Genomic DNA, 14,569 nt, shown 5'->3' on the forward strand with positions numbered 1-14,569 from the left:
GGGGGAGCACAACCGGGACCGAGTGAGGCGTCAGTCCGGCTGAGGAGGTTCCTGAGCGGGGCGGCCCATTGGAAAAGAGACTGATTTTTGATTGATTATATTAAATAAATTATAAATTATATACCTGTTAGATTGTTGATTGATATTGCTTTACGGAAAAATAAAGGTTTTTTTAAAAATCAAAAAAAATCTCTCTGTGGAAGGAGTGCGGAGTGAACGGAGCGTGGCGTGAGGTGAATTGTTTGATTGTGATTTCTAGCTGTAATTTCGTTTAATTTCGGATCTTTTAGTGTGAATGTGTGGTTGTGTGTGTGTGATTTTGGTTTCTGTCTGTCTTAATTTGTGCGTGTTTGTAGCCGATCGGCGTGCAGCACGCACAGATGGATCTCACGGGGCTAACACGGAAGCACGGCTTGAAGCTCGCGCCGTGCTTCGCGTGTTCCGTGGAGGACTGTGGCCTGGCCGTGGGGGGGCTGGTCGGTCACGGGAGCGTTAAGTCCGCTGCACGGATGAACCACGCGGTGGTCATCTTCGTGGACAGCGTGGAGAAGGCGCGCAAGGTGGTGGCGAGCGGCACCCTCGTTCCCGTGCTGCCTCTCGCCGAGCCGGCGGTCAGAGTCACGGTCTCGAACGTTCCGCCGTTCGTGCCGGACGATGCGCTGCTCGGCGAGCTGGTGAAGCACGGGACGGTGGTGTCCCAAATGAGGAAGGTGTCCTCAGGGTGTAGGTCTCCTCTGCTGAGACATGTGGTGTCGCACAGGAGACAGCTCCACATGGTCCTCACCAAGACCCAGGCTCTCAACCTGGTGATCAAGGTGAGGATCGAGGGGTTCGAATACGTGATGTTCGGGAGGCGTTTCCGGTGTGGTGGAGAGGGACACCTGGCGAGGGGTTGTCCAGTGAAGTCCTCCTCTCAGGACCAGAACCGGGAGGGTGCTGGGGGGGCCGGGGAGGAAGAGGGGGCTGGGGAAGCCCAGCCGGTTGTTGGAGGGTTGGGTGAGGGGGTGAGTGAGGCCCGGCCGGTCGGTCAGGTGGGTGAGGGGGTGGGTGAGGGAGCGAGTGTGGCCCAGCCGGTCGGTCAGGTGGGTGAGTGGGTGGGTGAGGGAGTGAGTATGGCCCAGCCTGTCGGTCAGGTGGGTGAGTGGGTGGGTGAGGGAGTGAGTGTGGCCCAGCCGGTCGGTCAGGTGGGTGAGGGGGTGGGTGTGGGGATGGGTGAGGCCCGGCCGGTCGGTCAGGTGGGTGAGGGGGTGAGCGTGGCCCAGCCGGTCGGTCAGGTGGGTGAGGGGGTGAGTGTAGGAGTGAATGGAGAAGCGAATGTAGCCCAGTGGGCGAGTCTCGTGTGTGACAGAGTGAAAGAGGGGGCGAGTGGGATGAGTCGTGAGAGCGACTGTAAAGGAGCTCGGGGGTCGCTCGATGGTGGGATGGGCGTCTCCGACAGTGAGGAGGAGATGGAGGAGGGGAGGGTGGGCTTTAAGGTCCCCCACCTGAAGAGAAAGACGAGGGCCAGTAGAGGAGGCTCTCAGGCAAAGAGGGGAGGGGCGTCGAGCAGAGGGGAGGCGGGGGGTGGGGAGTCCGACTCCTCTTCGGGGTGGGGCTCTGCCATCAGTGTCTCCTCGGGTGGGACGGTCTCCAGGAGGTACGGGGTGGGGCAGGTGAAGGAGTTCCTGCTGGCCACCAAGAACGAGAGGGGGAGTGAGGCTGGAGGACTACTTCTCTGATGTGGAGAAGTTCGCTCGCTCTGCCCGACACGGCAGCATGAAGAAGGGAGCTGGAGACTTCACCCAACAGGAGGTCTACAGGTTGAGGAAGTTCCTCCTCAAGCTCAACCGAGAAGGGGGGAGCACAACCGGGACCGAGTGAGGCGTCAGTCCGGCTGAGGAGGATTAAAAATCAAAAAAATCTCTCTCTCTCTCTCTCCAGTTTCTCTCCCTGTACGCCAATTAAAAGGAGCTTCGAGAGGCTCCCGTCTTCTCCATCCACTCCCCCCCTTCATCCCTGGATCCCTTAGAGCCTGTGACCGAAAGGTTTCTCTCAAGCTCTCATTTATAAACACACACACACACAATTATGGGCACACAATACAATAATTTCTAAATGTCCACACACAACAGCCACATAAAAAATTGAGTTGTGTTTCTCACACACACACACACACACACACACACACACACACACACACACACACACACACACACACACACACACACACACACACACACACACACACACACACACACACACACACACACAGAGAGAGCAAAGCATGACTTTTTTATGTGCTCACTGGTCCTTCATGTGGATTTATGATGATATATTAATCAAGGCAACACGTCACAGTATAGGGACAGTCATTAAAAATATACCTACACCCAGTGGAGTCATCACTAGTCTACTTCAACCAACTAAAAAGGGAAGAAAGATAACATGAAGAGGAATGACTTAAAAAGTGCCAGATTGTTCAGATGGGTTGAACTTTTGAGGAAAACTGGATGTGTTCTCATGCCCCGATCTCACTGCAGCTCAACCGAGTGCCGTACTCAAAATATCATTTTTACAAAAGCAGCTGCATCTGCTGTCCTGTTAAATGACAAAGACAATGCCACTTGCATGTCTGTCTGGCAATTATGAAGCATGCAGATTGGGGCGATGGTGGCGCATGAATTAGCGAGGGAGTCCTGGGAACCGCAGGGTTGGCAGTTCGAACCCTGGCTGCCCCATGCCGAAGTGTCCCTGAGCAAGACACCCAACCCAAATATTCTCCGGGCAAAAATGTAAAAACCATGGGTTAAAATGCAATGCAAGTCGCATTGGATAAAAGTGTCAGCTAAATGACACATATAGTAATGTAATACATCCAGTTAGCTGAGCACAAAAACTGGGAACAGCTGGACTGATTCTAAAATCCACCTATAAAGCTCTAATCAACGCGTTACAGCTTTGTTTAATCCTTTCAACAAGTTAACTGTATGAACATCAACGCATGGTTTCACTTTCTTGCTTCATAATGAATGGAAACATGACTGTAGTATCTGTCTGCTCATCTGATTGAGCAAAAAAGAGAGGATGTGTATTTCCCAATAAGTCAAACTACTCCATAAAAACATGGACATGCTGTGGGCTAATAAAGGCACAACTGAAATGGAAAGTCAACAGTTGAATGTTGTTAATAAGCTGAAGGTAGAGTAGGAAGGAAGGTATGATGAACAAATATGAAGAGGAGGAGTAAGATTCATTGGATATTCTGGCCCGCCCGATGCAGACTTTAGGAACGAACAAGAACATCAGGGCATCAAAAAGGTGCACACACACCGTATAAAATAGATAAAAGGACACCAAGGCTATCCAGACAGCAGTCTCTGCTTGTTAAAATCCCACTCCCATTTTCATAAAGGTATAGAGAGCTAGCCACAGGGCCAACTCATCACACGCAAACTCCAGCTGCTGAGAACCCAGCATTTTGGGCCTCGTAAAAACCAACAGCAAAACAGGAGCGCGGGGGGGCTGCGTCAGACGTGGGCACAGTCTGAGGTAAGGTATGAGCTCCTACAGGAAGGACACACATGGCAAGCTGCCGTGTGTGTGTGCGTGTGTAATGCATTTGTTTTACACAGAAAACCTGCAGCAAGGGGGGTGAATGTGCACATATGAGGTGGTTAGGACTTAGAACGCCAGGAGAGAGCACCAGGAGACAGCAATCTCATCGACTGGTATGGTACCCCCACCACTGCAGCATCCCTGTCCACCGTGGTGTCGGAAGTTTAGGTGGGGGGGGGGCACGGGTAAAGGTGAGGTGATGTGAACGGGAGGAACAAATAGAATCCGAGATGACAATACACATGAAAACGATGACCAGGTGCTGTCGGGACTGACCATTTACACCCAACCCCAAAACCCAAAGGAAGTCCAATGGAAAAGGCAGGCTCTCTCAATTTGAAAGGTTTCACACATAAGAAATCAAACTCCCTGGGGGACACACACACACACACACACACACACACACACACACACACACACACACACACACACACACACACACACACACACACACACACACACACACACACACACACACACACACACACACACACACACACACACACACACACACACACACACGAAACTCCTCAGCCCTACTGTATGCTGAGAAATCAATGAGTACCAAAGGGATCAGGCATGGGTTTCATTCTGAATGCAATATGCCTACAAGTTAAATGAGAAGGGAAACATATGGAGCAGCAGACCAAAGAATGGGGGAGAGTTTTGGAGGGAAAAGGTTTACTGCTACGGAATGCACTGTGGTGCCCTCACACCAAGACCAGTGGAAAACAATGGCCGGCTCCTCAAAGAGAATATGCATGGCGAGCAGTGCTCTGGTAACAATACGGTTTTAAAATCCTCATCTCCACAGGCTCCTTGCATGGCTCCATGGCTCCCCTTGCCCTGGTGACTGGAGCTCAGAATGAACACCCCCCACCCACATACACATTTCACAGCTAGTGTATTTCTTGTTTCACTTTTTTACTTCACCCCCTCTGCTCTTTCTATCTCTCTAACCTTCCATCTCCCCTTTCTTTTCCTTCTCTCCTAAGGCTTATTCTGCCTTTTCCCTTCTCCAACTCCCTGTATTGTTCCTATATAGATTCTTACACTTGTCCACCTTACATCTTTATTCCCTGCTTCCTGACCTCCTGAGGGAGCAACACGTCTCAAACTATGTCTCCATCTTGCTTTCTCTGTGCCTGGTCCAGACTGTGACCCCTTTGTGCGTGTCTTAAGGGTGAAAGTCATAAAAGATTTAAAAAAGGACTCTGCCCCATCTGAAACTGTGATACAATCAACAGCACTATCTCAGTTTCCTCAACAAAACATGTAAGAAGGATCATCCAAGAATCCAAGGATCATCAAATAAAAATAATTTTGCTTGGTTTAATGTTAAGTCACAATCAGTTTTAGCTACACCTTGATGAAACACTGCTGTGCTTATTGAGTTATGATACCATCATACCTGCATAAACTATGGTACAGTCAAATAAACCACAGCAATCTGTTTTTAATTCAAAGCTAAAGTCGTATATTCCATGTGAAAAAGCACACATTCACCGCACATAAAAAAGCACCAAATCAAAAGCTGACCTACAGCTTTCAGCCAACCACACTCACGTAATCCCGCAGTGCATTGTGGGGAACTAATTAGCATGAAGAACTGTGGTCTTTGAGCAGACATGACCTGCAAGTTGAGCTCCCACTTCTTCCTCGCACGTCCTCCACCTCTCCGTGCCTGAGGCGCTGTAGAGAAGGTGTAGTCACTCGGGCGTTGAATTGCAGCCCAAGTGATCGGCAACCCGGGGGAGAGGGAAGGAAATGAGGGTGTTCCCTTGAGCAACAGCGTGTGCGTGCATGCGCGCGTGTTTTTCAGTGCGCGTCAAGGTCAGCCCGGTGAAACCGCAGATTGACTGCTATCATCCATGTCTCTCATCGTTCCGCTCCTCACCCTCTCCTCTTTGTTGGCTGTGTGCTGCGCTCGGTGTGGTCTGCAGCAGAGCGCCGTGGGGTTCTGCTCCTGACTAATCAAAGTAGTCATTGTCAGTGCGCCGCCTCATCCAAAACACATGGCCACGTCGGTTCCCACAGTTTGAGTCAAAGCCGTTTTGCCCGGGAACCTGCCGAATGTTGATAAGCCGGCGTCGGTTCCCTTCAGTCGCCGGCTTATCAACATTCGGCAGGTTTCCGGGCAAAACGGCTTTGACTCAAAGTGTCTTGAGAGAAAGAGGCGTGACACCTTATGGATTTACTATCACTACGTATCGCAGAGGATGACTTGTAGTGGAGGGGATTACAATACAGTAAAACCATGTGGGAGAGTGCCATAGTATTTGTGTATATTTTCATACAGTACTCTGTTATATTGAGGACAGTTTGCCTGTTTGTGTGTGTGTGTCATTCATCAGTCGACTGCAGGGTGACAGCGTGTGCACATATTGCCATAGTTTACCTCGTAGAGCAGGCATCCTAGCGACCAGATGTCAGATTTGAAGTTGTATCCGTTTTCATGTATCCTCTCCGGTGACATGTAGTAAGGAGTACCCACTGGAACACAAAGGGAGAGAAAGAGGAGGGGGGGTGAGGCGGGGTGGGCAAGAGAGAGGGACAGTAAGACACAGACAGAGGTAGAAGAGGAGAACAGGACTAAGAGAGTGAGCGTTAACATTTTGCCCCCCCCACTCGGTTCATCAGCATCACGGGCGCACCTCACACGGATCAGAGAAGCAGGTGAGGAGTGGAAGTGTAGTTTCACACTGTGACACGTTCAGATGCTGGAAGAAACTCGCCGTGTTTTAACGAGGGTTCACAAAAGGAAAAACCAGGGGGAGACTTTCAAGTGCACTGCCTCTGTTAATTCTAAAAGAAGCTGAAGTAAGAGGATATTTTGTACGGCAAGATGTCATCGTGCACACTTGCACACACTTGCACATACATGAATCAGTTTTGATTAGTGGGACTTGGTAATGATCTGAAACAGTAGTCGGGGAGCAGGCCCAGGGAGCAGCGTGGAGCCTTAAAAGTTGGCCGGTTTCTGGTTCTGGTTTGGAAAGTCAAGAGTCCCTAACTGCCACGGGGACTGGCAGAGAATCAGACATTCACCCGACTGGACACAAAGACTCCACATCACTACCTCAACACACTGCGGGGCGCTGCAGAGACCTGCTGCTTTCTTAGGCGACTACGCCTCCCCCCCGGCCCCTCCTCCATTCGCTTTCCGTTTGCTGTGATTTCCCACGTAAAAGTCTATCAAGCAAATCCAGCAGAGGTTTTGTATTAATCACACATGGTTAAAGGAGGAAAGTTTTACCAGGCTTCTAACCAGTGCTGAGCAGTGCTGCGACTCTGCACATTCCACATCCTCTGGGCTCACTGCGACGTGAAGAATGCCCAACTTCCACCAGAGGCCTCGCTGCAGAAAACAATGTGGGCCACACTGTGGACCTTGAGCTTTGCATGCGTGTCTCGTGTTTCCGATAAACATCAACGCCTCGTAATATGCTTTTTTTCTCAACCTAAAAACAGATTTTGCAACGTTCACATATTTGAGTTCCTCAAAATTGAACTATTTCAACATAACTGAATACCAAGTCTGATTACAAAAAGAGATACATGACCAAGCATGGCATTTTATCAAAATACTATTCATTACTTCTCTACTTGTTTATGTTCACTCTAAGCCTTAGCTCTCCGGTGCGGTTGTGTACAATTCAGTGAATCTGGATTCCTTTGTACACATTTAGTAAAATAGCTTGTTGAGTATTTGACACTACAGGTAGAAAAGTGAAAACCAAGGGGATCTTTACACAGCTTTACTGTGAGAGGGTCAGGGCAGGAATTTCAAAAGGGCTTTGTCTGAAAATCGTATCGCGATCAGCCAAAGTGACCCAACTCATCCATGAGGAAGAGTTCTTACGATACGCACAAACTGTCGAAGAGACCTTGGTAGGTGAGAACAGCTCTTAAGTAAAAACTTCCGCCAGCAGTGAAGTGGTAGGAACAACTGCACAGTGACCCGCTCCACTCACATTGCGCAAACTTTCTCTAAAAAATGCATTCTGCACATTAACAGCTCGTAGGAAACCGAGCGACTATAATTGCAATTAATAAAACTATTACAGAGGGGGCTATTAGATTTGAAGTCTATGGGAACAACATAACAGCTAGCTCTTTCTACTTTGGTAAAGAATTAATTGGGTTGAAAGAAAATGCTTAATCTTAAATGTGTGTTTTTTAATAAAGTGTTACCTGTCATTCCGAAAATAATCAGCATCTGCACAGAGAGAGATAGTGGTGGAAGTGGAAGAACAAACCGGGGACTGTTGTTTTAATTGGTCATCCAGTAGTGTTGTATGAATGTGTGTGTTTGTGTGCGAGCTGTGAGGTCTCTTGCTGCGGTCTGAACACGCTCCCCTAAGATTCATTATTAGTTGATTAAAAAGAATCAGCCTCTTTAAAGCTAATAGTGGTGTAAAAGAAGGCGGCCCGCGCCGGGCTGAGACTCCTTCAGGAAGCCAAATCAAGGGCACATTACTTATTCATGCAAATAAATTGAAAGCCATGTTTGGATTGAATTCCATTATTGCGAATGGCTGTGACAACGCTGTGCGAAACAGGGTAATCGTTGTTGTATAGGAGGTGATATGCCATCCGGCAGAGGTGTGGACTCGAGTCATGTGGCTTGGACTCGAGTCAGACTCGAGTCATGAATTTGATGACTTGAGACTCGACTCGACAAAACGTACAAAGACTTGCAACTCGACTTGGACTTGAACACCGATGACTCGTGACTTGACTTGGACTCGAGGCTTTTGACTCGAGAAGACTTGCTACTTCCCATGAAAACTGGGGGGAAACATTTTCACACCACCGCGCCGCTCTGTTTATCTGCATCTGTCAAAAAAATTTGCGCCACCTGTATGCAGAGAGCGCGCGCTGCCTGCACGTCATCCAATCACTGCAGTCCATTTGACCGTATCAACGAGACAGCTCGTTCATGGTTACAAAAATCGGGATTTTTGAACCCGGATTCAGACTCCGATGGAAATCCTCGCCAACATTATGTCAACGTCCGTTTTAAAGTAGTGTAATGAGCTGAGTTAAAGTTATTAGTTAATCAGATATGCAGATGTTGCATGTGTTCACGTTATGCTCTGTTACCAGCTGTAGTTACGCGAGACAACCCGAGTTTTGGGGGGCCGTGTATGCGGAAGTGTTCGTTCGGCGTGGTGACGGCCAACAGTGACCGAAGTTGAGTTGTTTTATATAAATAAATGCAGCGGAGTTGCAAGCCAGTCATCGCCTCCTTATTTACGCTGCAGCATTGGGGTGAGCGTTACAGTACTATAACACAGTCACAGTCGATCCACCATTACCCTTCCCTTCGTAGTCTAGGTCTGTGAGGCAGCGCACCATCACCCAGGGTTCCCCGTCCCCACTATAATAAGATGACTTGAATTGACTCGAAAATAAAATGTTACGACTTGTGACTCGACTTGAGACTTGTTGGCTTTGACTTGTGACTCGACTTGGGACTTGCTTCGTCATTGACTCGACTTGACTCGGGACTCGAGGGCAATGACTTGAGACTTGCTTGTGACTTGCATAACAGTGACTTGTTCCCACCTCTGCCATCCGGTATAATGAAGCACACACTTCTAACCCCCTGCGGAATGAGCCAACATAGGTGATCATTTAAATATTATTTATTGGTTCTGGCATGCTGCAGCTTCCTCATCAACAATTCAAACCTATAGCTTTTACATAGGCACTTACACACGGTGATGCATTTCATAGGGAGATTCCATGCAGGGCGTCAGCCTTCTGTCAGCTAACCTGTGCCCTACCAACACTGTATTTTAAACAGCACTCTCGAGGGCTACGGTTTACTTTCTCATTCAGACGCAAGGCACGAGTTTGGAAACCTTTGCTCCATCGTGTTCCAAAAAATACAAATTTAAGTTTTAGGTAGCCGCACAGCCAGAAGGACTTAATCTCATCGTCAGAAAGCCTTTTCTGTGTGCCCTTCATATTTGCATTATGGTTTTCTTGGTATTTTTAAATGTCCTGCTGAGCCCTCCGCCCCCTTTTGGCTCTCTACCGACCCCTCCCTGTTTCACGACTTGCTTGCCTTTATAAGATAACCAAGACTTTATAAAGGCCTGCATGTTGAAAAAGTCCTAATTATGTTGGATGCCTTCGTGAAGTCTTTCTGCTTTCATCTTGTTCTCTTTTCGTTCCCATGGTACTCGCCGTTAACACCTCTGTCATTACAAGTGTTAATTGCAGGTATATTATAAAAGTTATTACAGCCAATTGGCTACTCTCTAATCCCTAGGGATTAAATCACTATTGCTCTTACCACCATTCTTTTAGTCTTTTTTTCTCTCCAACCCGACTATTGCCACTATCCTATATAACCATCCTCAGCCAGAGTGTGTCTTTTGCGTCAATGTGCGTATTTTTGTCCGCCTTGTGTCTGACTCCAAATGTGTCATTGACAGTTTGTCGGTTTGAATGCTCCAAATCTGGGTGAATGTGCATCATTATCTTATTCCTGTATGACCGTGTTGCGTGCGTGTGTGTGTGTATATGAATTCAAGTCCATATGGATATGCACATGCGTCTCGGAGTACATCTGTATAGGAGACAGAGAGTCTGTGTGTCTCCCAGTGTGTGCAAGAGTGAGTAAGAGCAAAAGAATGTGTGCGTGTGTAGGTGTGTGTGCCCGTGTGTGAGAGACTGCAGGCAGCTGAGCGGCTGAGTTGAAAGCCTGCGAGCTGACAGGCTGTATGCCTGGACCTCCATCTCATCTCCACCACACTGCTCTACTGTACAGCTGGGTGGCTGGGCTCATTACAGACCCACGAAGGCACGCATTTGCACGTACACACACACACACACACACTTCATTCTATCTATACTTCCCTCTCTGACTCTTGCTTTCATTCTTCTCACATTGTTGTTGTCACATTGTCATATTCTCCTCTATTTCTTTCTGTGCCTCCTTCTTTCTCTTCCTCCTCTCTACAAATATTTTCCCCCTTGTTCTTTCAGTGCAACATTCACTTCTCTCACACCCTTTCTAGCCACTCTTTGTCTCTCTTTCCCTCTAAAAGTCAACACACCGCAGGGACGGTCAGAAGGAGAAGTGAGGACAAGTAACACCAAGAAACAGCAGCGGAGAGTAGGATATTTCACAAAGAAAAAGATAGATTTGCCTTTTTCTTTTTTTAACCTAAAGAAACTGCAAGGGTACAGCCAGGGACTGTGTCAACACGTCATAATTACCTATAGGGGTTGTAATCTGCTTCTACCGCAGAAGATTATCTACCTAATATATCCTGATAGGGTTAAAATATTATTAAAAGGATACGAGTTGCGTATAAAATATATCACTAAAAAATCTCATCAGCATGCTGCATACCATGTTCATTTGAAGCGAGTTGATTTAATGAATCTCAGGACCAATGTGACTGCTTTGGATCAAATGCATCTGTTCCCTGACAGCAAAATTACACTTTGATCTGTGTAGTTTTCTGGAGATAATCGAAGCCTTCTTGATTGCTTCAGATTAATGATGACAGTTTTCCAGTCGACCTTTGTGCTTGTGGGGCTGCCTATCCCCTCTCAGCCTAAAGAGGGTGCTGTGGATTCAAATTTAATGAGCAATCATGCAGGCTTTCACCCAACTGCTGGCACCGGAGGCTGCTTAGCTGATCGGACAAATGTTGAGCTGATCATGTGATTCACACCTTCCCAAAACAGCGGGGCCGCTGCTGTACAGGGGCTGAGAATACACTGTTTGTGGTGCTAACAGTCTGACATAGGGAAGTGCCACTGTGTGAATGACAGCCTTTATATTTGTCTATGAAGCAACTGAAGCAGTGTAACCATCCCCACTGTAACAATCTGTGTCCCACTTTGCTGTGCATTACTGGACGAGCACTGACTTATATTCTATGACTGTTAACACAAAATAACAAGACAAAGAAGCAAGTTGAAATAATCAGAATATGTAAAAACTATTTTTAAAAGGTACTATGTGGACTTTTTTAACTGTTGTTTTTTTTTAATTCGGGTACATAATAATATCAGATATTAATTGACCCGTGGAAGATATAAAACAACAGAACACCCTTAAAGTAAATGTGTTTATGTGAGTCTCCGTGTATTTCTGTAACACCCCATTTCTCCTCTATAGAAAAGGAAAGCTTGTACGTAAGTGTCTATTCCTTTAAAACGTAATAAATTACTCAAAGGCCCACAGTCTTAAAGCAACGTGAGAGTTAAATGACGCATTCAAAAACACGGTGGCAAATCGGTTCTTCCGTTTTGTACAGTCTCAAGTTCATCACACTAACATTTTGTAAACTAAGCCAAATTAACTTGTCTTAATTAGTGAGGGCTGCAAATCTCACTTTGAACAAAAAAAAAGAAGAAAAAAAAATTTCACAGGATTTATTTTCCGCAAGTGACAAACACAACCATCAATGCCAAAAGTAAGAGGGATTGTAAAGTTTTCCGGCTTGTTTTATGATACACAGTCACAATCAGAGCTGTGTAGAAGGCCTCAGCCCAGTCTCGGACTGTGTTAGGTTTAAAGGTCAAGGCAACAGGAAGTGGCTAAGTGGCCTATGAAGGGGCTGAGCATGGACGTGGCCCCGCAGCAGGACTACATGACACATGGCCGGGGGCTGAAACACATCAAACATCGGGTGATTACTGTGGACCTCTGGGTTTAAGTGTCTGTGTGTGTATTTGTGGGTTCATGAGGGACGATGCGCACACACACACACACACACACACACACACACACACACACACACACACACACACACACACACACACACACACACACACACACACACACACACACACACACACACACACACACACACACACACACACACACACACACACACACACACACACACACACAGTAACTTACCTAGCGAGTGAGCGGCAGTTGTTTTGGAGCTGAAAAACCGGCCCAGTCCCAAGTCTCCTAGTTTCACTACTCCTGTAGCTGTGATGAATACGTTGGCTGGCTTAATATCTGGATAGGAGAGAGAAGTGAGGGGTCGCACACAACTTGGTTCAACTGACTAAATTGTTATGTCACATTAATGATGCCAATAGAAACTATATAAAGAAACTAATTGTGTGTCTACTGTGATGAACTTGGGGAAACATTCAGAAAACATGCCTGGACACGCATTAGCTGCATCAAGTGTACAAGGAACGTATTCATGTCACTTGATGTGGGCGTTAGCAAACCGTTTCTGTTGCTTTTTCTAAAGAGATGTTAATGTGCACTGCACCACACTTTTTACTGCTCTAATATAATTGTAAGCATCTTTTGAATAGGCGGCCTCTGTTAAGTGGTCATTAAAGCACAGAGCTCAGGGTTCATTAGTGTCCGTTCGCCCTAATCAGAGTCAGCCGAACGGAAGTAAACCACCTGTGTGTGTGTATGTGTATGTGTGTGTGTGTGTGTGTGTGTGCATGGATATTCGACTTAGCTCTACTAAAAGCATGTGGAACCATAAACACTGTGTTCTATGTGTTGTTTAACACCTACACTCAAGCCTTCTGACATATGCAACAAGTTTGATCACTGATGCAGTGAGGTCAAAACTTACAATGATCAGTTAGTATTATATAATATGCTTTGAGATGTCATTCACATGATGAATTGTGTCTCTTTGAATTTCTTGTTGAAATGTCGCCACATTCAAAGAAAGTGGAAAAAGATGTGAGCAGTTGCAGCATTTTTGTAAATCCCTCCTACATTTCATTTTTCCTTTTTTTTAAACTATCATTGTGGTTTCAACTTCTCCCAATTGATGACAGAACATAGATGCTCTTGTATTTAAAATGATAAAAAATGATAAATAAATGATAATAAATGTATCAACATACGTGTGGGTGTATGTTGTGTGTGCATGTGTGTGACGCTACCTCTGTGCATGACTCTCCGGGAGTGCATGTGTTCGAGCGCACTGCAGAGCTGGACAAAGTATTTCCACACCGTTCTCTCTGGGATCAGCCTCCTCTGCTTCTTGAAGTGCTGTTAAGTAAACACAGACACAAACAAACACAAATCAAATCAGAGGATCAGAAATCCAAATAACATACCTGGGAGAAGGCACAAACTAAATTGTTCTTAATAAGAGTGGGAAAGGTCTTGCGTGGAACAAAATACAATTTTTAGATGGCAGCCTAATGTTCACGTCTCTGTGTTTATACAGCATCCAGCCATGGTCCCCAGTCCCGACTCTGCTGCTAATGCAACCCAGACTACTCTCCTCTCCGTTCGTCCTTCGCCTTACCGAGTTTCCTCTCATTTTCTCTATGGCCCTCAATGGAAAGCACATGCATTGTTAGAAACTGAGAGGAGAAATCTGTGTGCTCTTTTGTTAGGTAGGCACTCAGTGGCATAGTTGTTCCAGTTGACTATCGGCCTTTCTTTTCATTTTTGAGGGCTCAGGAGTGCAGTCTGATCCAGGGGAGCCACAGTATCTACACATATCTAGTCAGAACTGTATTTGTCTTTGTTTATCAAAATTATAAAATGTCAAACATTTGAAAGAGGAACCGTAACAAGGATAACCCTTTTTAACAAAGGTATTCCTTTCATTTTGCCAATGTTCCTTCCATTAGGTGTGTTTGTGAGAATTTAAGAATTGTGCAGATACAACTACTGTATCTAAGTATCTTTTGTGTGTGTGTGTGTCTCTTTGCTGTGTCCTAATGAAGCCACACTATTTATGACACTACATTAGGTAATTAAACATGTAGTAGGAGTTCATCTACCATAAAAATACAATAAAATCTCTGTTTAGGATTCAAAGTGCAAATGAGGTGCAAAGCCCTAACATACCAAAGAGATAAAGCCAGAGACATAATGGGAGAAAAGGTAGAGACAATAATAGTGGAATGATGGAAGGAGGAAAAAAAGAGGTTGTGTGCGATGGTAAGAAATACAGAAAACAAAAAAAGGTAGAGAAAGAGAGGGAAAGAGAAA

The 14,569-nt window shown here is 46.2% G+C and overlaps 1 protein-coding gene across 4 annotated transcripts in view; it reads right to left on the reverse strand.

The window, feature by feature from the left end:
* nek7 (NIMA-related kinase 7) overlaps positions 1-14,569 on the reverse strand; it is a 55,279-nt gene that overhangs the window by 8,542 nt on the left and 32,168 nt on the right. For 3 of the 4 annotated variants that reach the window (XM_037468847.2, XM_037468848.2, XM_062563313.1), the window contains 3 exons: positions 13,504-13,612; positions 12,491-12,598; positions 5,993-6,087 (listed from right to left, as the gene is read on the reverse strand). In XM_037468847.2, the coding sequence (XP_037324744.1) occupies positions 5,993-6,087; positions 12,491-12,598; positions 13,504-13,612 (312 nt within the window). Of the gene's footprint in view, positions 1-4,279; positions 5,565-5,992; positions 6,088-12,490; positions 12,599-13,503; positions 13,613-14,569 lie in introns of those variants that run through there. The other variant, XM_037468850.2, reaches the window with a different exon arrangement.

The sequence above is a fragment of the Pungitius pungitius genome, chromosome 7 (genome assembly GCF_949316345.1).
Source record: "Pungitius pungitius chromosome 7, fPunPun2.1, whole genome shotgun sequence".
NCBI lineage: Eukaryota > Metazoa > Chordata > Actinopteri > Perciformes > Gasterosteidae > Pungitius > Pungitius pungitius.